Raw genomic sequence first — 24,692 nt, 5'->3', positions numbered from 1 at the left:
CGAAGCAGCCCCCCCCCTCAACGCCCCTCCCATCCCTCTCCCCCCCGACCCCCCGGTGCCTCGCCTTTGTTGTGCTATTTTATTTTCCCCCTTTTTGTGTGATCTGCTTTCATTATACGACGTCACTTCCACATAAGTAGATACATCGATACATATAAACACCGTTGCCTGTCCGCAATTGTTCCTTATCCACGGCGACATCTTATAAGTTACAAACTCCACTCAGGGTACAAATACAACTTATGAAGGGGCGAGGGTAGCATCGGTAATGTGTCCACGGCATCACGTGGGGGGGGGGGGGGGGGGGGTAACATCGGTAATGCGCCCACAGCATCACGCGGGGGGCATGGGGGGAGGGGGTAACATCGATAATGTGCCCACAGCATCACGTCGGGGCATGGGGGGGTGGGGGGGAGAAGGTAACATCAGTAATGTGCCAACAGCATCACGTTGGGCCATGGGGCGTGGGGGGAGAGGGTAACATCGGCAATGTGCCCACGGAATCACGTGGTGGCATGGGGGAGGGGGGGAGAGGGTAACATCGGCAATGTGCCCACATCATCACGTGGGGGCATGGGGGGTGGGGGGAGAGGGTAACATCGGCAATGTGGCAACGCCATCACGTTGAGGCATGGGGGGAGGGGGGGGGAGAGGGTAACATCAGAATGTGCCCACAGTATCACGTGGGGGCATGGGGGGGGGGGGGGGAGAGGGTAACATCAGAATGTGCCCACAACATCACGCGGGGGCATGGGGGAGGGGGGCGGAGAGGGTAACATCAGAATGTGCATAAATAAATAAAAACAATTGTTGTAATAAAAGTTTTTTTGTGATAGAGATTAATGTGTTTGTGTTTTTGTCCGTTTGTCTAACAATGTCCGTGACCCCGTGTCGTGTCCGCAGATGGACGGAGCCCGAGTCTGGACCCAAACTCTGCACATCGACAGATCAAGATCTCCGGGGATCTCAGGACGGCGACTCTAACCAGGACCGAGAATCAGTACCCGGAACATCCTGATCGGTTTGATGTTTATACACAAGTTGTTTCCTGTGATTGTTTCTCCTCAGGTCGTCATTACTGGGAGGTCGATGTGAGGTCGAGTCGTTTGTGCAGAATCGGAATCTGTTTAAACTCCATGAGGAGAAAAGGGGCAGAGAGCGGGTTGGGAGAGAATCCCGAGTCTTGGTGTTTATATAAACATAATAACGAATTATCCGCACATCACAACAAACAACGAACCTCCCTGTCCGTCCCGGGGGATCATGAACGGTTTGGGTTCTTCTTGGATTGCGAGGCGGGAGAGTTGACGTGTTTCGGGAACTCGCGGGTCCTGCACGTGTTCAGGGGGAACTTCATGGACCCCGTTAAACCCGCTATTTGGGATTATGATGGTTCCGTTCATTTTGTACATTTAGTGAAACAAACTTTCATCACGAACTGATCCGGTTATTTTGGGTCAAATCAATCAAATCATTTACCTGTTCATGACGATGTGATTTACCTGTTCATGACGATGTGATTACTGATTAATATTTATATTATAATAAAGTTTATATAATTTAATAAGGTCGTTGTTTATCTTATTTAATGTGAAATGAACTTTAACCCAAACTCTTCATTCTCCTCACGATACAATACGGATTCTTCTTCTTCAAACGTGTGATTGAATGGAATGTGTGACTGAAGGAAGTCCCTCCAGGTAGATGAAACCCTTTGTGTTTACCTGGAATGGAACACCGGCGTTTATCGTGAAGGTGAGAGTGGGTTTGGATCGGATCACAGGTAGAATGTGGAACCCTGGATGGAATTAACAGAACGTTCATCAGGTATCGCGAATCACACCGTTGGAAAAATGGCCAGGTGACCTTTTGGGTGTTACTGTCTCGTTTGGTCCGATGAAGGGTTCACACCTGAAACGTCAGGTTCTCATTGTTTCCCACAGAGGTTTTAATCTTAATCTTCGTGGAAATCTCTTCCATCCAATCAAAACACAGAGATAAAATAATTGAATAACCAGTGCAGTGACGTCACTAAGTTAATTTAGCGTCATCAGGTGAATGCAAATTCCAGAGAAGGCGTCGCATCAAGTACTGTGATAAACAATTCATATTCACCTGGTGGGAGGTAAACCGTGATCCTCCAGGTGCTGCCCTCAGGGCGACATTGCACTCCGGGAGGGGCAGGTTGGGGTTCACCCTCCAATTTCCCCAATTGGGGGAATCTCGACCCGGCAATTTTTGGTTGTGGGGCTTCGATCTCGCTGTACCTGGATATTTAAACAAAGAACAGGTAAACACCTTCATGTTAAACATTCACTAATTCACTTCTTCTTAATTTTAGACATCGACGCCATTGAATGTTGATATTACAACCTGTATGACGAATCTTCCCAGGTATTACGTTTGTATCGTGAGTGAAAAACCTGCGATAAAACATGTATGAAAAGTGTTTTGTGACGTCACAATATCAAAACAATGCGCAGTGGTATTGTAAACAAGGGTGTTTCACAGGTAGGATGATCCACCAATGCGCGGTATGGGGCTCATCCCGGTGTTTCACAGGTAGGATGATCCATGAATGTGCGATATGGGGCTCATCACGGTGTTTCACAGGTAGGACGATCCATCAATATTCAATTCGCGCTATGGGGCTCATCCCGGTGTTTCACAGGTAGGATGATCCATCAATGCGCGGTCGGGGCTCATCACGGTGTTTCACAGGTAGCATGATCCATTGGTCCATCAATGCGCGGTATGGGGATCATCATGGTGTTTCACAGGTAGGATGATCTATCAATGCACGGTAGGGGCTCAACACCGTGTTTCACAGGAAGGATGATCCATGAATGCGCGATATGGGGCTCATCCCGGTTTTTCACAGGTAGGATGATCCATCAATGCGCGGTCGGGGCTCATCACGGTGTTTCACAGGTAGGATGATCCATCAATGTGCGGTAGGGGCTCATCCCGGTGTTTCACAGGTAGGATGATCCATCAATGCGCGGTCGGGGCTCATCACGGTGTTTCACAGGTAGGATGATCCATCAAGGCGAGTAGCGTCCCTGTGATGAACATTAAACGGTAATCCCGTCTAACGATATTAGTTGTTGAACGTTAAAGATCCCACGGTATCCTTCGTGAATAGTAGGTGAGCTATCGCCGGCATCCTGAACAAATTACAGAACAAATCCACTGTAACCTACACAGGTCATTGGTCATCAACGTCACAGGTCACTGCACTCAGTCAATGACGCGACCCCGACACCTTGTGTCACATTCAAAAGAAGAAGAAGAAGAATCCATGATTAAACACCCTACCTGGTTCTGTTCTGAAGCCTCGTCAGTCCAAACACCATTGAACATTTCGCTAGTTTCACTCACGGTGAAATTTACCTGTTGGAATTATGTACCTGTATCTGGTGATAGATGCTTCTTCATCACCATCAGGTATTATGGATACCTGGCACGTGTTTACTGTGTCCAGTAGATATCAGGTATGGCAGCAAGTTTATTCCTCAAGGTGCTGTTCCCACCTGCCAGCTCTTTCACCTTCCACACACCTTTTTAGAACGGGGACCATGTTGATGTACACAAGACACATTGGTATCTCTTGGTTCTTGTACAACTTTCCGGCCGCACAAGGAACGACTTTGCTGTCGATCTCTCCAGGTTGGACCACTCACCTTAGTCTGGAAGAGCTGAATTCCTGCCCATGGATCTCTCCAGGTGTCTTGGTTCATGGTCCTGATGTAAAAGCTTTCAACACCTCATCATCGTTACCTGAATGTTGGTAGATGTTGTGGGCGGTGCTACGCGTTGTTGTACCTTCCCGTGTGTTCACGGAAGTCCAGGTTACCAATGGCACTTTGAGTGAATTTTCCAACCTTAAGGTTTGTGGGAATTAAGCCTGATGTTGGCTTAGCGGTTAGGGAGCCGGCTTGGGATCCTAGGATCCTGGGTTCGAATCCCGGTCGATCGCTGAATTAATACCAGGGGGGTTGACTCAGCCTGTTCATCCTTCCGAGGTCGTGCAAATTGAGTACCATGCTTGCTGGGATGAATGATCACGGTGTGTACACTGGTTTGCAACAGGTACACCGTATCCCTGCGCATCGTAAGAGCGTGACTAATGGTTGGTGTCAGGAAGGGCATCCGGCCATAAAAACTGCCTCAAACAGGGAACCATGAGGTCATGGGGCCCGCAAGGCTAATGATCATTGATCAAGCTTATGACCAACGCTAAATGGCCTCAAAACGATCATTCATATTCGTTCATTCGAGGTTTGTGGGAACCAAGAGCTCACCTTGTTCCTGGTCCCCTGGTCCTCCTCACTAGTCCATGACATGGAAGCGATACATCTCTGGCTATTTGATACCTGATGATATTGATAAAACGGTTCAACATTTTAACTTCTTCTTTACTCCTGGTTTGTTTTAATGTGTGAAATGCTAGTGGGATACCTGCTGCAGGTGCACAAATATCTCCATCCATATTGAGCCCTTCTTCCCGATTTCTGTCATTTCGGTTCCACTTTAAGTCTGACTCATTCATCTCTGGAGTTGCATCATTCACCATCCAGGTCACGTGATTGTGGAATGACACAGGTACACATTCAGGTGCAGAATCAAAGCGATGAATAAACAGCGATGGATCACCTTCTGGATTCTTCTTCTTCTCGGTTTCTCAGAGGTGTCCTTCACATCATTCCGGAATGATTTAGCAGAATGGTGGAAGATAACGTTCTTTTCAGGATGAGCACCTGTGGTGTGGATTCGTCACCACACTCCTCTGCACTTTTCTTTAGGCAGGTAACCTTTGATAGAAGATAACCTGTTGACATATCTGATGAACAAATTATAGAAGATTTACCTTTTTGTGGTTCTATCATGACCTTTGATCTGCGGTCTGCGTCGTATTCTTCATTCCTTTTAGTGAATGGAGCACCTGTATAAAGTGTTATTCACTATACCAGGTACGGACAACAAGCACCTGTATTTGTGGTGAAGTGAACTCACAAAGATAATTCTGTTCGGATCTTCATATAAGTTATCATCTTTGTAAGAGGTGAACTACTGCAGAGTATCATCATGTACTGGATCACAGGTGTTTCATCTGCAGGTGAGACTGTCATATTTGGACACAAACAGGACTTTGGAACCTGAACTCATTATCAATGACGTCAGCACAATTGTTACCATTTACCTGGATACGGTGTACCATATCATCATCACTGAGTACCTTTTCTTGCTCCCATATCACATTTTGTCGATTAATTATCCTTCGTACTCACAGGTCGTCGTTGATGCTCACCTGTGTGATCTCGCTCCTTCACACAAACGAAGCACTTATTTCTCTGGTCTATGGATTTAGTACCGGATGACCCAAGGTGGATCTACACCTGATGATCCCAGAGTTCGTTGCTGCATTTTTGTCACATGTGTTGGACACACGTGATGATTTCACTTTTTCATAATTTCCACATGTGACATGACATGCAGGTACCTTCTCAACAAATTGCTCTTCTTCTTCGTTCCATTCTTCTCACAAAATTCTGCATCATCAGTTCTGTTCTCCACTGCACAGGAGAGGGCTGGGATCCCTTTAAGGGTAACTTTTTGTAACGTCTCAGGGGTAACCTCTGACATGTGATGTAACGTTTCCTCGTTCATACATCATCCATGATGTCACGTCCTCAATAGGTTACCTGAAAATATATGAAATGGACAAACATTAGACATTCATCCCAGTGATTCATTAAACTTGTATTAGAATGATACCTTACTGTTCGACAAGATAACAAACTGATCGACAAGATAACAAACTGTTCGACAAGATAACAAACTGTTCGACAATATAACAAACTGTTCGACAAAATAACAAACTGTTCGACAAGATAACAAACTGTCCGACAAGATAACAAACTGTTCGACAAGATAACAAACTGTTCGACAAGATAACAAACTGTTCGACAACATAACGAGCTGTTCGACAAGATAACAAACTGTTCGCCAAGATACCAAACTGTTCGACAAGATAACGAGCTGTTCGACAAGATAACAAACTGTTCGACAAGATAACAAACTGTTCGACAAGATAACAAACTGTTCGACAAGATAACAAACTGTTCGCTTAAATAAATTAAAATAGTTAATTAAACAAAACTGTCCGATTCACAACAAACTTACCGGAGGAGAATTTTCTGTTCACGTCAGGTTGTACACCTGATGGTATTTTCATGTCACCTGTGCGAACGAATCGCATACAAAAGATTATTGTGATGACGTAACAATCGAGAGATAAAATAACGATTCAACAACAATCATGGTGACGTCACAAAGTTAAAGGTCGCGTCATCACGCGTGGACGGAATCCTGAGAAGGTGTCGCATCATGTCCTGTGATGAACAAATCATACTTACCTGGTACCTATCGGGAGACAAAACCGTGAACAAACAGGTGGTGCCCTCAAGGCGAGATCGATCAATGACACTCCAGGTGGGTTACCTGCTCTTCGTGAAGGAAACCGTGGGATATTTAACGTTCACCAATTAATGCCAGCACAGAGGACGTCCGGCTTTACGACCATCCGTGGAACGAAGATGAACACATTAATGAATGACCTGCCTGCGAAACACCTGCATGGCAGTTTATACCTGGGTCTGGATTCGAACCCAGCCGTCCAGGGTTGAACCTGAAACACATTTTGAAGATCGTTCTCAGAAGTAATACTTCGGAATTTAAAAAACTAATTGGGATATATTCAACATAATGTATAAGGGAAGCAAATATGGAGGCATGTTCAGAAGCCAAGGCTTGTATCGATATGACGATGGACCAACAATATAAATGATAAACGATAAATTAGATTAGGATACCGAATGGTAAAAAATGAAGGGAAAATCGTGAAAAATACAATGATTAACAATAACAAGAATAAATACATAAAAAAGAATGAAATAACAATAACACAAGACTTGCAAAATTGAACAATAAATGAACGAGTTGAAAGGAAACAAATAATAATACAAGATCAAAGTTTGTTTGAAGGAAGAGTTAAACCGACTCACAGACGGCTGGGGCCTTCACTGCTCCATCAATTATATTCCAAACACGTGGCACAAAATAACGCGGAGTATTCATGGAGTAAGATGTGCGGGGGAAAGGTGGGAATAAGTTATGTTGTGATCTCTCGTGAAATGGGAGTGGATATCACGTGGATATCATGGACAACTGTAAAGTAAGATGAAAAAAATTGTGGAAGAAGTTTGTTAATTTGTTTATACATGAATATCCCTGTATGTAATTTATGAATGTGACAAAGTGTGAATGTGTTGAGTTTGGTCATAAGAGGTGCAGTTTGGTCACGTTGGTGAGAGAAGGTGCAGATCGATATAGCGCGATTTTGAATAACTGAGAGTGAGTGCAGCTGATTGTAACTGGAGCGTGCCCAGACAATGTTACAATAGTTCAGGTGAAGGAGGATTCAGGTATTATCGAGGGGCAATAAAATATAAGGAGGAAGGAAGGTACGAAGTTTAAACAGAATGTTCATGTTTCGAGAAATAATCTGAGCAATCGATAAAATATGATTCGACCAGCAAAGTTTGTCATCCAGGAGAACACCGAGAAATTTCGTCGAATGAACAAAAGTAATGGGTTCATTGTCCATATAGAAAGAGGAAATAGTATCAGACAGAGGTTTGGTGGATTTCCTAAAAACATACACTTGGTTTTATTGGGATTTATAGAGAGTTTCTTTGATTTAAACCAGAAAGAAACCTTAATGAGTTCATTATTGAGAATGTCGATCAAAGAGTCATGAGAAGGATTGCAATGGATGATCGTTGTATCATCAGCAAAAAAGGAAAAACGATAATGAAGAAGAACAAGTATGTAGGTCATGAACATATAAAAAGAAACTAGAACGGCACTTAGTAGAGAGCATACCTCTGCCAGGTGAACAGTTTACGTTTTGTATCCCAGAGTAGACCAGAAAATCACAATACGGAATTTACCTTTCATCAAATCATCCGTTCACAACTTTTTGAGATATCCTGCTTTGTATCGTTATTGTCCCAATCTCCCAATGGTGAAGAATCACTTTAAAAATTCTACTAGCCGGATCCGGATCTGGATCTTCACCAAAATCGAATCATTTCGTCCTCGTCACATACGCTACATCTCTGCCAAATTTTGTCCGAATCCGTCCACAACTTTTTGAGTTATCTTGTTCAGAAACGGACAGACGAACAGACAGACAGGTGTGAAAACATAACCTCCATCCACCTTTGGTGGCGGAGGTAAAGAAGAGGCCCAAGTATAGATCCTTGAGGAACTCCGTGGCTGATATGTCTCAATGACGAATTAGAGATTTTTACACCTGTAAATTGTTGCTCTATTACAATAACATTGTCTTTAAAGCATTCAAGAGCACAACCTGTAACACCATAAAAATCATGTTTGGAAAGAAGGATATTGTGGTCAATCGCATCAAAGGCTTTGGACAAATCAATGAAAACACCAGGGACGTACAATCTGTCCGAGAGGGAATTAGAGATGGAATCTGTCATATGAATAAAAGCCGTATCTGTGGAGTGTTTACTACGAAAACCAAACTGGAGATCAAAAATAATATTAGATTTCGAGAGAAATTTGCTTACACAGTTATAAACAAGTCTCTCCAAAATTTTAGAAAAACACGAAAGAACAGATATGGATCTGTAATTGTGAACAACGTGACGATTGTTACTTTTGAAAACAGGAATAACTTTGGCGACCTTCAGATTCAGAGGAACAGAACCATAGACTGGACGGATTTCTGAGAAATGTGAATGTTTGGTGCATTTTTGGGTAAAAGTTTGGAATGTCACTTTTTAACATAATTAGGGTATTCTCCGAGCAAACATGAACAACACGGAGGATTACAACAAATACAGTTATGGATTATATGTCCGATGGATTATTTGCAATAAATAATACATAAATACAGTGCAAGAAATGAGAGTTTCCCTGGGAAGGATTAGAGGTTAGAACAGCAATTTGTACAAACATCGCATGTTGAATAGAGAGCATTGTAACATCAGCATGTCCCTCCCCCTCCCCCTCTGCCCAACACGCGATCTCCAGCATCCTCTCCCCCTCCCCCGCCCGAAGAGTAGATTAAGGCGATCTCTTGCATCCCTCCTCCACCATGTTTTTAAAATAAATATATATATTTTAATATTTAGATAATTTATATAATTTAATTGAAAAACTTATGATTAAATTTTTAATTTAATTTACAAATAAATTTAATTATAATTAAAAACCGGATTTTTTTTAAATATCGGATTTCAAGCTAATATGGATAATGCACCACATGACATATGACCTCAAAAATGTACACTATATGTATGGGTAACCGATCACTTTTGTGAAGTTTCGTGTTAATCGGATAAGGTTCGTTTTTCTATCCAAGATGGCTGCCAAACCACATGATCTATAATGACATCATTTTCAAACTATATGCAACGGTGGTGTTAGATGATGTTTGTAAAATTTCGCATTGATAGGGTAAGTAGTTTCAGAGATATAATTATTTAATATTTCCCTTCAATCCTATATGGCTGCCAAACGATGTGACCAATGATGTCGTAAATTTAATATTTCAACACAAATGTGTCAGAGATCATGTGCATGCAATTTCAGATTTTTAGGATAAGGAATTCGATTAATGGTCTAAGCGGAGTCCAGGTAATCATATCCCAGAATGAGCACATTCCCTTGGGAGAGATAAAATACCTTCTTTGGTACAATCTCTGAACAGGTATTTTTAGCCGCGTCGCAGACGCTGCTAATAGAGTGCCCTCTGCTGTTGTTGTTGTTGTTCTTCTTGTTCTTGTTCTTGCAGAGAAGACAAAACCTCAAAGCTCCACCCATTCTGGGAACCATAGCTCCACCCATTGTGGGAGAGGCTTCATATAAACAAATATCCACCATTTTATTAACTCGCATAGCTTTGAGGCCTGTATTGTAGGCCCGTGGTGTCTTCCTCTCTCACACAGTTTTATTTCAAATCAAATTCGATATATCATTTCATTTTTCACAGTCGCTAACATAGTTTTAGACTCGGTTGAAAAAAAACGGGAGGAAAATCCGATGAAAGTTGCCCTTTATAGAACGAAATGAATTCTCAAAGGCCTGTAACTTCAAGTCCATTGAGATATATATTTTTTAAATCGCGGCATGGTCAGTCATACACCGCCCGAAATAACAGACGGGAAAATGCCAAGATATATTAAAAATTCGTCCAATTGATGACAATCGTCACGATTAAATATTTAATTCATACGTCATCACAATAATGTGGAGAGAGGAGCATAGCTTCGTTCACATGTCGCCACATACGGGAAATTGCAGAGATATATATTTTTTAAATCGCGGTATGGTCAGTCATACACCGCCTGAAATAACAGATGGGAAAATGCCGAGATATATTAAAAATTCGTCGCCACACACGGGAAATTGCCGAGATATATTTTCACTTTATACAAAAATAACATCAAGTAATCGAATCAATAGGAATGTCCTGTGCCTATAACATCGACGTTATAGGCACAGCTGCATCTAGGCATTGTGTAACATCGACGCGGCTTTTGTTTTAATTAAAACTTTTTGTACTTGTTGGTTAATAAAAACATGGAGTTCTTGTGCTGAAGGTAATTTCACTTGAAGGTAAAATCATCTCTCCAGGACAATTAAACATTCATATTAATTGATACAGGTATTCGGTTTTGTTTACGTGTTTCGCAATTACTCGCAATTTGGTTTAGAACACAAATTATTCCCACACCGTGAACACCTGGACGGCAGTTTATACCTGGGTCTAGGATTCGAACCCGGACATGTTCAAGATCGTCGGTAAAGAAGGATCATTTTAGCCATGAGGGTAAATGTCCAAGTGAAGTAAATGACATTCCTATTGCTCTCCCTCACACAAATCCCCTTTTCTTACCGGTACAGGTGCTTCCAGGTGTTCAAATCGAACGGTTGTTTTTTGTTTTTTTTGGATACAAGATCGAGGCTCGTGAAAGAGCTAACATTAATCACACAAAAAGTCAAACCGACACACAAAACACAAAATAAAGGGAGCGGTAGACAAGATGGGGAGAGAGGGGGAAGGACACAAAAACAACATTTGAGAGCAAGGACATCGAGAGGTCTATGGGAGGGAGAGGGCTTGGGGGGAGGTGAGAGAGGTATAAAACATATGGACACTGCATGGACTTCCAGGAAAGAAGTTGGAATTAAAAAAAATAGTATCTTGGGTGAAAATTAGTGGGGGTAGAAAAGATCAAGGTTTTGGATGGGGAAAGATAAGAGATGGTGGTGAACAGCTGTTTTAATTGTGGTGAACAGCAGCTGCTGGTGGTGAACAGTTCACCAACTGTTCTTCATAAACGAGAGAATACTGTATCAAGGTCCAGGTAAATTGTAATGAGCTAAACATTGCACCGACAACCCCCAAGACATTCCACCTGGGAGACAAGATCACGTGTACCGATTGTTATCGAGTCGTGAAACGAACTGTTGAAACACCTGTCTGTGACGTTACAGCACATTATGACGACACAATCCACCGGCAACCCCCAAGACATTCCTCCTGGGAGACAAGATCAGGTGCACCGATTGTTATCGAGTTCGTTCGATCGAACGTGATGGAATTGTACAAGGACAGGGAATCGGGACTCCAGGTTACACTTCAGCCATTGTCCAGTGTACACGTTTAAACCAGGTATCCAACAAAGGACTTTGAACCTGTTTCACTTCGCTCGAGGAATCGACTCGGAAATGATGGGACACGCGTTATAAACCGGGTTACCTGGTGTGGAATGGGTTTTCAATCACACCTGAATACTCCATGTCGTCATGACGTTTTATCACGTGGGTTTTTGTACGATGACGTAATACGTCGGTGGAACTATTCTGGTGTCACGTATTCCCGATAATCTATCAAAAGCTCGTCGTCCCTTTACCTTATTTACAGGAGAGCCTCGTGGGTTTCAGCAGGAATGTGTAATTTGTTCAGGATGCCGGCAATAGCTTGCCTTCTCTTCGCGAAGCAGACCGTGGATTCTTTAACGTTCACCAACTAATGCTAGCACACAGGACGTCCGGCTTCACGTCCATCCCGAAGGACGAAATGAACACATTGATGAATCACCTGCCTGCGAAACACCTGTACGGCAGTTTATACCTGGGTCGGGATTCGAACCCAGCTGTCCAGGTTTGAACCTGAAACATTTTGAAAATCGTTCTTCAGAATGAGTTCAGTTCAGGTTCAAATTGAACTTTCTGAACTTGAACATCGATCGGAGAAATCCATGGATCGTGATTCGGGAATGATGTTTGTTTTGATAAATGATAACGCGATGAGAATGAGTTTGCTTATTAAACGGGATAATCAGAGATAACGGGTTCAAAATAAACGTTATCATCACATAAAATAAACGTTATCATCCCCCACCAAATCCCCCCCAACCCCTCCCATTCAAATCTCCCCCCATACCATTCCTCTCCAATTCTCCCTCCACCCCCTCCTCCTCAAAGCTGCCTCCTCCCCACTTCGTCTCCCTGCTATCTAATACCTCCACCTCCCCCAACCTTCTACTTTCCTCTGCCCCCCCCCCCCCCTCAAACAACCCCTCACTGTGCGTCTGTGCCTCATCCCTTCACCATCAAACCTTTCGTCCTCCTCATCCTTCCCTTTCTTGTAACTTCTGTAATCTCTGACACACTATCAACTGCTCTCCCTACCTCCCCCTCTCATCCTTCATCTGACCCTACCCCTCCCCTCCCCTGTCCTACACCCGATGCTCCCCCCCTCTCTTCATTGACGGTATGGACCTCAAACATCCGGGGCCTTCGTTCAAACCTGACTGATCTCTCCATACAGGTTGCTTCTGACAATCCAGTCTTGATCTGCTGAACAGTAACTTTCCTCCTTCAAGATGTCTCTGATTCCTTAATATCTCTTCCTGGTTACTCCCTCCTCCGGTATGATAGACCTGAGCCTCGTCCTGGTGGTGGGCTGGCTATCTTTATCAAAAACTCTCTTCCTCACTCTCCTTGCACTGCCCTCTCTCCACCCCACCCCCATGAGTACCTCTGGCTACGGCTTCCTCTCCGCTCCCACCTTTTGTTCATATGTGTTCTGTACCGTCCTCCAAACAGTGATGACTCCATTTACATTTCACTGTCTGACAACATGGACCAACTTCTATCCACTCATCCCAACTCTCTCTTCCTCATATGTGGCGACTTCAACTGTCATCGTTCCAGCTGGCTGTGTGTAGGCTCATCTCTCACCAGCCATGGCACCTCAGCAAATGACTTCTGCAACTCACTGGGATTGACACAATTTGTCAATTTCCTACCCGGATCTTAGCCAATGGTGTATCTTCTCTTCTGGACTTGGTTATGACAAACTTCCCTGCTAATGTCTGCTGCTCTTCTTCTACTCCAATCGGTTCTTCTGATCATGTGCTTGATAAAGTGGACATCTCTCTGGCCATTCTCAGAGAGCCTCCTCAGCGTCGGCGAGTCTAGCATTTCACTCAGGCCGACTGGCACGGTCTTCATGCAGCCATCAATCATCTGGACTTGTCTCCCATCTCCACTGCCTCTGACATCAATTCTTCCTGGGAATTCTTCCAAAGCAAACTGCTCTCTCTCATGCACAGATTTATCCCATCTAGTCTTCAGTTGTCTTACCCTTCCTCCCGTCCATGGTACACTGAATCTTGTGGTGAGGCAGTTGCCATGAAACAACTTGCCTTTGCCTCTTGGAAGGCAAATCCAACTGAAGGTAATCTCAGTTCCTTCCACCAAGCTCGGAACAAGTGTGTGTCTACCCTCAGGAGTGCCAGGAAGCACTATCTCTCCACACTCAAGAATGAACTCTCAAACCTGTCTCCTTCCTCCAAATCCTGGTGGCATCTGGTCAAATCCGTTTCTGGTGTTTGTTCCCCCTCCATCCCCTCCCTTACCTCAAATGGCTACACAGTTGACACCACACGTGACAAAGCCAAATGCCTCAACTCTGTGTTTGCCTCAAAATCTTGTGTCCCAAACCCATCTCTCTCTGTTCCCACCTTACCCAGTCGAACCTAACTGCTCCTGGAATCTGTGTCCTTCTCTCCTGACAAGGTGGAGGAGTTTTTGTCAAACCTCGACTCTGATTCTGCAACTGGACCAGACGGCATCAGCCCGCAGGTCCTAAAATTCTGCTCTGCTGCTCTATCTCACCCTATCTCTGTTCTTTTCACCCTCTCTTTTGCTCAAGGTCATCTGCCGCATCCTGGAAATCAACAAACATCACCGCTTTACACAAAAAGGTGCAAAAACAGATCCTTGCAACTACAGACCAATCAGCCTGCTCCAAATTATCAGCAAAGTCATGGAATGCATTATTGCTTTGGATATCAAATCCTTCCTCTTCTCCAATCGCTTGGTCTCTGATCATCAATTTGGATTCAGACCAGGTCATTCTACTCTGGACATGCTGCTTCTACTGTCTCCACAATGGATGGAGGTCCTCAATGCCAAACAGGAAATCAGAGCTCTCTCCCTTGACATATCATGTGCCTTCGATACGGTCTGGCACGCAGCTCTACTCACCAAACTCTCCTCCTATGGTATCCATGGAAATCTCCATGCATGGCTTGCGGACTTCCTCTCTGGTCGTAGTCAACGTGTGGCGCTGAATGGATTTCTCTCATCTCCCCTTCATGTTCTGGCTGGAGTTCCCCAAGGCAGTGTTCTGGGACCTGTGCTTTTTCTGGTCTTTATCAATGATCTCTCCGACTCTCTGGAAAATCCTCTCTATCTCTTTGCTGATGACTCCACTCTTTGCCGCTCCATTCCTCTTCCCTCAGATCGGCAGTCTGCAGCCTCCTCACTCTCTGAAGACCTGGACAAAATCACAGACTGGTCAAACAAGTGGAACATGTCTTTCAATCCTGCCAAATCTCACACTCTTACTATGTCTCTCCGAAAAGATCGACTGGACAAACCTCCCATCTACTTTCTCAACAATCCTCTCCAAGAAGTTCTGTCACTCAAGCTTTTGGGTCTCACTATCTGCCATGATCTTTCTTGGGAAAACCACATTTCCAAGCTGGCCTCCAAAGCCAGTCGCCGACTGGGCATCCTCCATCGTGCGAAGTCCTTCCTTGGCACACCTGAGCTCCTCACCACATACAAGGCTTTCATCCGCAGCTCAATGGAATACTGTTCTCCTCGCAGGCCGGTGCTCCTGCATCACACATAGCTCGGCTTCACGCTGTTGAAACCAAAGCTTTCAAAATCATTGGAAACTCCCGTGATGAAGCTATCTCCGAGGGCCTTCCACTCGCTCACTGCAGGCAGGTCGGTGGTCTTTCTGTCTTCTACCGACTCCTCTCCGCCCTTGCTCCCCCAGCTCTCTCTGTGCTTTGTCCCCCAAATATTCCTACAGGTCGCACAAGATCTGCCAGCAACCCACTGATGGTTAAACTGCCGAAATCTCTGATCTCTGCTCACCTTCACTCTTTCATTCCTCTTTTATCCCGCCTCTGGAACAAACTCCCACACTCCCTTCAATCCCACTCCTCCCTCCAGGGCTTTAAAACAGCTGTTCACCACCATCTCTTATCTTCCCCCATCCAAAACCTTCCCCCATCCTTGATCTTTTCTACCCCTGCTAATTCACCCCAGATCCACCTTGTTTGAAATTCCAACTTCTTTCCTGGAAGTCCTGGCAGTGTCCATATGTTTTATACCTCTCCCACCCCCCCACCCCCACCCCTTCCCATGCCTCCCCCCCAAAGCCCTCTCCCTCCCACAGATCTCTCGATGTCCCTGCTCTCAAATGTTGTGTTTGTGTCCTTCCCCCTCTCTCCCCATCTTGTCTACCGCTCCCCATGTTATGTGTTTTATGTGGCGGTTTGTCTTTCTGTGTGATTAATCTTAGCTCTTTCACGAGCCTTGATCTTGTATCCAAAAAAAAAGAAAAGGAAAAAAAGGGTTTAAACGTCCACGGAATGTTCCCTCATTCGGTTATTCTTTCACAAGAGAATTAACTTAAGGTGAAAAACAAGTTGAAAATTCAGCTGATGTTCTGAAAATAACCACGGGACCTGTTGTGAGACTCGAATGCGCGGGAGATCGCGCTTTCGTTCTACGAGGCTGCGTCATCACGTTGTTCATCGCCATTTTGGTTAAAGGGAATCTCCAAACTCGACAACACGACCAAACACGCCTGCCCGGTAACCCCGTACCAGCCCTCACCCGTGGGTGTAATACACATAGTGACGTGACCTCTTCTTTCCCCGCCACATCCTTTCATTGTTGTACTCGTACCTTTAAGACAGTTCTCGAGGTTATACATGTAGAAAACAGGTGAGAGTAACTGGCGACTAACATTGATGGCTGAGTACAATAAAGAGTAATGATCACCGACAATGTTGGAGGTCACGGATATTATGGACCAATATATTGAGCACACAGGGTAAACAAAACCCTTTACAGGTAACACATTGAAAAACAAAACCCACTATAAACCAGGGATAAAGTACAAATAACAAATAAATAAGCAAAACATTTGGCAAATTACAATCTCACATACAGTCAACACTTCAAAAATGTACCAATTAGTCATGTACAGTTTATGTAAGTCCATTACAGGGGTAGACTCCCCTCCAACCTCAGTGACTGCTCTGCCCCATTACAATACTTAGGCAAGTATTATGACCATCATATGACGATCCTACGCATCCAAAATATAATCATTCAAGTACTTGGGATGGTATCGTGGGCGGCTGGAGCATCTTGGTGCACAGTCGCTTGGAGACATTGTTGGATGATCCACACTGGTGTCACCGATGGCCTCAACAGATTGGGAGTGATCTGGTTAACGGGTGTTAAGCTTTGGGGGTGTAACGGAGATGTGATCCGGTGCTTGGCTGATAGGGATTGGTAAGGATTCAGAACTGTCGGCAGGTGTAGGCAGCTCATAGTGGATATATGGGGGGTCTGGTGGTTTTGATGTTGGTTGGAGGCAAATGTCTTCAGTGAACAGAGAACCTCCATGTACCCCATTGTGAGAAAGTGCAAGCATATCTTCCCAGTACTTGGATATCTTGTGGCATTCTGATTTTTTTGACCCGATCCGCTGCACTCCTCAATCGGGATCCTAAAAACTTGCGTATGTTACAGCAGGGTCCATCGATGGCCGAAACGAGGTAGCGGTTTCTTGCACATGACTTGTTACGGTCAGAGTACAGAGAGACTAAATCACCAACTTCCACCAACATGTTGGGCCTGACAGACCCCTTGGGTGCCTTGGACTTTTCACTAAATGGGTGGTTTGAAGAACAAAGCTGGTGTTGGGTTTCTATGATTTGCAGGTCAGAGAATGGGATTTGTCGATTTGTGAACTGATCCCGCTGGCACCACATCTCACGGGCTGAGAGGCCCCGGGCACGAATTCGTGAATTCAGACTGGCAGTGCCCAGTGCGAGGGTGAGTGGGGTTGCTGGTCCTCCCATCGGCTCCTGTAGTGAAAGTTCACCCTCAAGTTCACGAACTGCCTTCTCTGCGACGGGATTCTTGTTGGGATTTTTAATGCGACCAATCTCAATGCACATGCGATGATGTTTAAGAAACTCATCATGAACCAAATGTGTGAAGCCGGAGGCCGGATCGGTGCGGATGACAGCAGATGCACCATCCAATGGCCGGAGCTCTCTGCAAAAACGGACCAAGTTATCGCGGAGTGTGCTGGGTTGATCATTGCATTGTCCACGATACATGATGTAGTGTAATAGGAGGTACATTCTCACAATACAAGAATCAACTGGTGATTGCATTTGATTACATCTGCTGCGAATCTGCTGCGAAGGACACACCGACTGCACCAGGAAGGTCTCCAGTGGACTATTTGATGATGGTGTGGGTTGTGTTGCGCAATGCAGCTCACTGGTGGCAACAGGAGGGTCTCCAGTGGACTGTTTGATGATGGTGTGGGGTGTGTTGCACAAAGTAGCTCACTGGTGGCACTTGGAGGTCACCTGATCAACTGCTCCATCCAAGTCGAGAGCGTAGAAACAGCGGTGAATGACGGAACTAAGATGATAACGACTCGGGTGATCCAACTGAATGTGTCGTGCTGTTAGTAGGCCATCGAGTACCTAACATAGGACAATGATGCACTCATGTGCTGAGGACAGGGGCTCGTTATGCCCAACTACTACTAGGCCATCATTGGACACTAAAACGACCTGGAGGTATCGTTTGACATCCTTGATGTTGGTGGCTTTCATTGATGGATGGGTGCCCTGAACGAGGTGGGCATGAGTCCACCTTAAGTCTGTGCACTACACCTGCACTGCCAACCAAGCGGCTCTGTTGGTGAAGAGCAGTTTGGCACGACCGGAAATAATGTCCTGAGCTGATATATGCAGGACTACGGATTACTCTTCGCTTCTAATGAAGGCACAAATCTGACAGGTGGTGTCAGTGCAGTTCGGGGCATTGCGCATGGCAAAATCAGATGGAATGTTGGTGGACACTGCAAGGTGACGAACAGTTGCCTGATACCGGCTGACAGTGGACAGGAATGAGGATATACGAGGGCTCGCAGAGAACTCACCACGACACAGCTTCCCGTACGCTTGTACGCACGGCTTGCTATCAGTGAGGATGGAAGCGTCATGCTTAGACTGGATAATAAAGGGACTGAAGTGTTTTACCCAGGTGGTAATGGAAAGAGCCTCCACCTCACAAGGCAACCAGGTAGGTTGGCGTCCACGTAATTTCACACTAAAGAAACCCACCAGGTGAGGTCTTCCACTGCGTGTTACGTACAAAGTCGATCCAATACTATGTTGTTTTACTGAACCGTCTGTTACAATCCACAACTGATCATTCGGACGAGGAAGAACAACAGTATGGGTTGAAGTAAGAGCGGCTTGGGCTCTGCGGAAGGCATCATGCAACTTGTCAGTCCACATAACTCTGTCCAGTGTTTGGCATCCGGCCACATCATCATCCAAGGGGGATAGCAGTGTTGAACAGCAAGGGATAACACGAGCCTGAACCTTATATGCCCCAATAAAAGATCTCATTCCTTTGACCTTCTCAGGAGCCGAGCACATGGAGAGAGTAGCCACGCGATGTGTGCTGGTCTGGATAGTACCATTAGACTAGATCCAGCCCAAGATGGTAGTGCTCTTCGGGCATATAACAGTCTTTGGATCAAATAGGCGGAGTCGACATTTATACAGGGCATGCAAAACCATTCACCAGTTTTGGAAGAGCTCATCCAATGTGCTGCCACCACCATAGAGGTCGTCGCGAACTTGGCAACGGTTCCCTTCTCCAAGAGATCACCAAGGACGCAGCATGTGAGTTCTTCAAGAGCCGTTTCTGATCCAGGCATTCCCATTGGCGGATCTGGTATACATGCGTATCAAGATTCAATACTTTATTACCACATCAACTTGACAGTTTTTAGGAATTTGAGGTAGTGTGCTCTTTTAGACAAAAAAACAAGAATGGGGCATGGTAAACCTCCAAACATTCATTGGTCGTTGTATACACTAAAAGTTCAACAACAAAAAAAAACACACATGAATAAAGTATGGTAAACATCCAAACCATACAGAGCACATATAGTTCAGTTCAGATCTCAAGTTCCAGCTTCGTAAACCTTTATTCGGCTGATCCACAGATGTTACAAATGTCCCAAAATCGACATTTTGCAATTGTTGGAAATGCAATGTTTTTTGGGGGGGTTTTTGCCTTAAATTGGTCATTTTAAGTCGCACACACTTGAAAATGCACTCAGTTGTGTAGAATGGCTCGCTGAGCGAGGAAAAGTAAGAACCACTATTGTATGTTGGACATAACTGAAGAAAGGTTGAAAAAGGGCGGTTTTTGGGCCCTTTCAAAGCATACCCTCTGATGGTTAAACTGCCGAAATCTCGGCTCTCCGCTCACCTTCACTCTTTCATTCCTCTTTTCTCCCGCCTCTGGAACAAACTCCCTCACTCCCTTCAATCCCACTCCTCCCTCCAGGTCTTTAAAACAGCTGTTCACCACCATCTCTTATCTTCCCCCATCCAAAACCTTGATCTTTTCTACCCCCGCTAATTCACCCCAGATCCACCTTGTTTGAAATTCCAACTTCTTTCCTGGAAGTCCTGGCAGTGTCCATATGTTTTATACCTCTCCCACTGCCCCCTTCCCACGCCCCCCCCCCCCCCCAAAGCCCTCGCCCTCTCTCAGATCTCTCGATGTCTCCATGTCTCTCGGTCCCTGCTCTCAAATGTTGTGTTTGTGTCCTTCCCCCTCTCTCCCCATCTTGTCTACCGCTCCCTATGTTATATGTTTTATGTGTCGGTTTGTCTTTCTGTGTGTTCATGTGATTAATGTTCGCTCTTTCACGAGCCTCGATATTGTATACAAAAAAAAAAAAAAAAAAAAAAAAAAAAAAAAACATGCAGTGGTCATAGTATACATTATAAGATGCATATAAGAGCATTTAAAATGGCCTGTAGCTAAAGTGCCAAATGCATGATAAGCTCATGAGTAGTTAATAGTTATAGGAGTGGTACTGTGCATTCAGAATGTGGATGGCAGTAGCATGGGTACCGTTCATGAACCTGGAGGGCTCTGAGTCTTTTCCCTGAGGGTAGGAGTTCGAACAGGGGGTTGGTTGGATGAGAACCATCCTTAAAGATATTCAAGCCAACCTTATGCATTCGGGACTCGTGGATGTAGGATAGATAGGGCAGGTCAGTTCCAATGATTTTGAACGCTGTACGTATTACTTTGTCCAATTCCTTTTTTTCCTGGGCTGTGATACTGCTGAACCAAACAGTTATTGAGAAGGTAAGTGTGGATTCAATGACAGCGTGATAAAACTGGAGTATGCCCTCCCTTGACACTCTGAACTTCCTGAGTTGCCTCAGAAAGAATAGTCACTGGTGGGCCCTTTTTACGATAGAGATGGTGTTATCCTCCCACTTCAGAGAGGAGGAGATGGTGGTGCTGAGAAACTTAAAGTTGCATACCTGCTCCACCACTTGGCCGTTGATGACCAGAGGCGAAATCTCCATCTCGTCCCTCCTGAAGTCCACAACCATCTCTTTGGTTTTCGTGATGGACAGCTGTAGATTGTTGTTGTGACACCAGTTTACCATGAGGGAGATTTTGGCGTGGTGGGCTGATTCATCACCAGAGGAGATGAGGCCCACAACTGTCCTGTCATCTGCGAACTTGAACATTCTGACAGAGTCCTGAATGGAGATGCAGTCATTTGTATACGTAGAGTACATGAGAGGAGAGAGCATACATCCTTGAGGTGCTCCTGTGCTAATACTTAGGCATTTAGAGTATCTGTTATTGATTTTAACCACCTAATAGTCAGGTTCACTATGTTTTTTCGTTCAAAATTTTGGTAGATTAGCAAAACTATACATTTTTGGAATATTCAGAGCATGCGGAATCCAAAAATTAATGTTTGCATTTGCGTCGACACCTTTGCGAAAATGACACTCAGGACAGTGATGAAGATGTGTAAAAGCATATTCCTGAACGGTGTAGACCAAGTAGATCCTGTGTATAGGACTTATAGTTCCATCTGATACTAACAAGGCTGCTTTCTTGCTTTATAAACCCATACCTATAACTTCAAAGGACTTGCAATATCATGTATTATGTAATAGAGTTATATCACAAATATAAAGACAATGGTTTTCAATTACCTTTGTTTGTTGCTTTTCTATAACCCTGCGGACTATTTTGAGGCCTTTATTGGATTCCTTGACCCAGAAAACATAGGATTAGCATATTTAATTAAGTTTCTAGGTTGACCAGAAGCCGAGATAGCGCAAAATATGTATTTTATGGCGGCCATTTTGAAAATCCAAAATGTCGGCCATGCAGATGTCTGTGCAAATGCCAACATTGATTTTCGGATTCTCCACGCTCTGATTCCAAAAATGTACAGGTTTGCTAATCTCCCAAAATGTTGAACGAAATTATATTTGTTAACACAGTGAACCTGACTAGTCAGGTTCACTATGTTTTTTCGTTCAAAATCATGGTAGATTAGCAAACCGATACATTTTTGGAAACGTTATTACATCGAAAATCTGAAAATCAATGTTTACATTTGCGGTGATACCTGTATGGCCGCCATTTTGGATTCCCAAAATGGCCGCCATACAGGTATCTCTCCAAATGCAAACATTGATTTTTAGTTTCCTTATGCTATAACCTTTCCAAAAATGTATAGGTTTGCTAATCTACCATGATTTTGAACGAAATATAATTTATTGACACAGTGAACCTGACTATAAGTTCTATTCTGTATAAAGTCAAGGACCCAAAGTTTCGGACTATAGTGTTACGGGATATCACAGGGCAGTAGTTTGCAATTTGACCAAACACAAGTTCCAGAACGGTAGTTTTCTGCTGGGCAGTTCGACGCTGCTCAGCGGGGATATTGCCATAATCATCGAATCCATGAAAGGGGAACGCTCTGCTCTTCTTCTCCCAGGTGACACCCTCAGTGAGGAAGGCAGCAAAGTTGGGATCGAAAGATAAAATATAAAGGAAACTGTCTCCAATTTTCAAAATAAATCACCGTTTCAGTTTTGCTGATTGACCATTAAATAATGTCGATGTTCGTCAGTGCATGACTACGTTTTACCCATAATGCACTGTAAACTCAATGGCATTGAGGGTCAGGCCCTTTGGGATACTGGTTGCCAGGTAAGAAAAGCAAGTAGAGACTGGCTACAAGATAACTTGCCAGACACCGTTGTAAGACCAGTGGAAGAAATCCTACAGGATGGATTGATTAAAGGCTGAAAATGGAAGCCCCATTCCATTTGAAGAATGTTTTGAAGCAGAGTTTAAGCTTAACTAGAGGTTCCAGGGAACCTGAACTCAACTGGTCTATATCAATATGGTTAGAATATTATGTGTTGAGGTTTGTTACATACTGTCTACACACCAAGTTTCAGCCTTCTATCTACATGAGGAAGTACCAGATTGACAAAAATTGATTTTGCAATATGGCCACCCTGCCACGCCCATTTTTAGGGGTGCAACGCCCAAATGTAATCCCAAACTAGTTTATGTCTTAAAGATGCTGCATAACAAGTTTCATCAAATTTTATCCATATTTGTGACTTTTACAGCGTAGACGTCGAATTGTTTACAGACAACAGACAGACAGACAGACGACGAACGACGGACACTGGGTGTCGACAAAAACTCAGCTGGACGTAGTCCAGTTGAGTTAAAAACGGTTTAAAAATGGACCTAATAATTGGATTAAACGTAATTTCAGAGTTGATGGTTAGATATAGTAGTACCAATGGAGTCATTCATTTCTTTATTTCCAGAACTGAGCCGATCACAAATATATACAGTCAACCAGACTGTGTGGAATCGAGAGGAGGAACCAGTTTCCATGTGTGCAGGCCGTCACCATACTCAAACTCTTCCTGGGAAAACAACAAATATCCCTCATGTTCGTTCTCATCCACCTGCACGTGAAAACACACACACTGTGAGAAACTGACCAAGAACAGTGCTGGTCAGAAGGGGGAGACAGAGAAACCTTCTTTGTATACTTGGTCTCGGCTCCTATGAGAGCTAACTCATGGAATATATAATAAGGGCAATGGGAGACAAGAGGAGGAGGAGAGAGAGGGAAGTACAACAACAGTAGGGAACAGGGACATCAGGAGATCAGTGAAAGAGAGAGAGCAGGGGTGGAGTCTATGGGATAAACACGATGGACATGACAGGGATGTTTTATTCAGGAAAGAAATTGGAATTTGAGGAAGGTGGATTTAAGATAGATTAACGCGGGAAGAAAATATCAAGGTTTTGGATGGAGAGAGATATGAGATGGTGCTGAACACCTGTTTTAAAGACCTGGAAGTAGGAGTGGGATTGAAGAGTGTGGAGTGTGGAATTTTGTTCCACAGGTGGAAAAAGAGGAATGAAGGAGTGAAGGTGAGCAGAGAGTCTTTATTGTGGTAGTTTAACCGGAAGAGGCTTACTGCAGGCAGACCTTGTGCACCCTGTGGGAAAATTAGGGAGACAGAACAGTCAGAGCAGGGGTTACAAAGCCGAAGAGGAGTCGATAGAAGATAGAATGACCACCAACCTCCCTTTTGTGAGAGAGTGAAAGGCCCTCATAATCAGATTAATCGTGGGAGGTACCAACAATCATAAATGATTTGGTTTCTACAGCATGGAGCCACACTAGGTATACTCCCTCAAACTGCAGATGAAAGCTTTGTTGGGGGTGAGCAGCTCAGCAGTGCCGAGGCAGGACTTTGCAAGATGGAAGATGCCCAGTTGGCGACTGGCTTTGGAGTTCAGCTTAGACATGTGGCTTTCCCAGGAAGATCACTGCAGATAGTGAAACCAAAAAGCCTCAGTGACAGAACCTCTTCAAAGAGGGTTGTTGAGCGACGAGATGTGAGGGTCTTCCAGACGCTCTTTTTGGAGAGACAAGGTGAGAGTGTAAGATTTGTCAGGATTGAAACACATATTCAATGTGATTGAGCAGCTCGTAATTTTTGTCCAAGTCTGCAGAGAGTTAAGACGCTGCTTTTTGCCTGGAACTGTCGATCTGAAGGATG

At 44.3% G+C, this 24,692-nt stretch overlaps 2 protein-coding genes across 6 annotated transcripts in view; both read left to right on the top strand.

Moving 5' to 3' along the window:
* LOC137418230 (E3 ubiquitin/ISG15 ligase TRIM25-like) overlaps positions 1–24,692 on the top strand; it is a 1,962,167-nt gene that overhangs the window by 988,032 nt on the left and 949,443 nt on the right. Inside the window, exon 14 of one of the 5 annotated variants that reach the window (XM_078770752.1) lies at positions 904–1,567. The exons of the other annotated variants lie outside the window; for them this stretch is intronic. Coding sequence (XP_078626878.1) covers positions 904–1,442 — 539 coding nt within the window. The 3' untranslated portion in view covers positions 1,443–1,567. Of the gene's footprint in view, positions 1–903; positions 1,568–24,692 lie in introns of those variants that run through there. 5 annotated transcript variants of the gene reach the window in all.
* Positions 1–24,692, top strand: part of LOC137418310 (E3 ubiquitin/ISG15 ligase TRIM25-like) — a 237,000-nt gene that overhangs the window by 34,953 nt on the left and 177,355 nt on the right. The window lies entirely within an intron of this gene.

Source organism: Myxine glutinosa, chromosome 1 (assembly GCF_964187855.1).
Source record: "Myxine glutinosa chromosome 1, kmMyxGlut1.1, whole genome shotgun sequence".
NCBI classification, from domain to species: domain Eukaryota; kingdom Metazoa; phylum Chordata; class Myxini; order Myxiniformes; family Myxinidae; genus Myxine; species Myxine glutinosa.
This window is presented reverse-complemented; position numbering and strand designations above follow the sequence as displayed.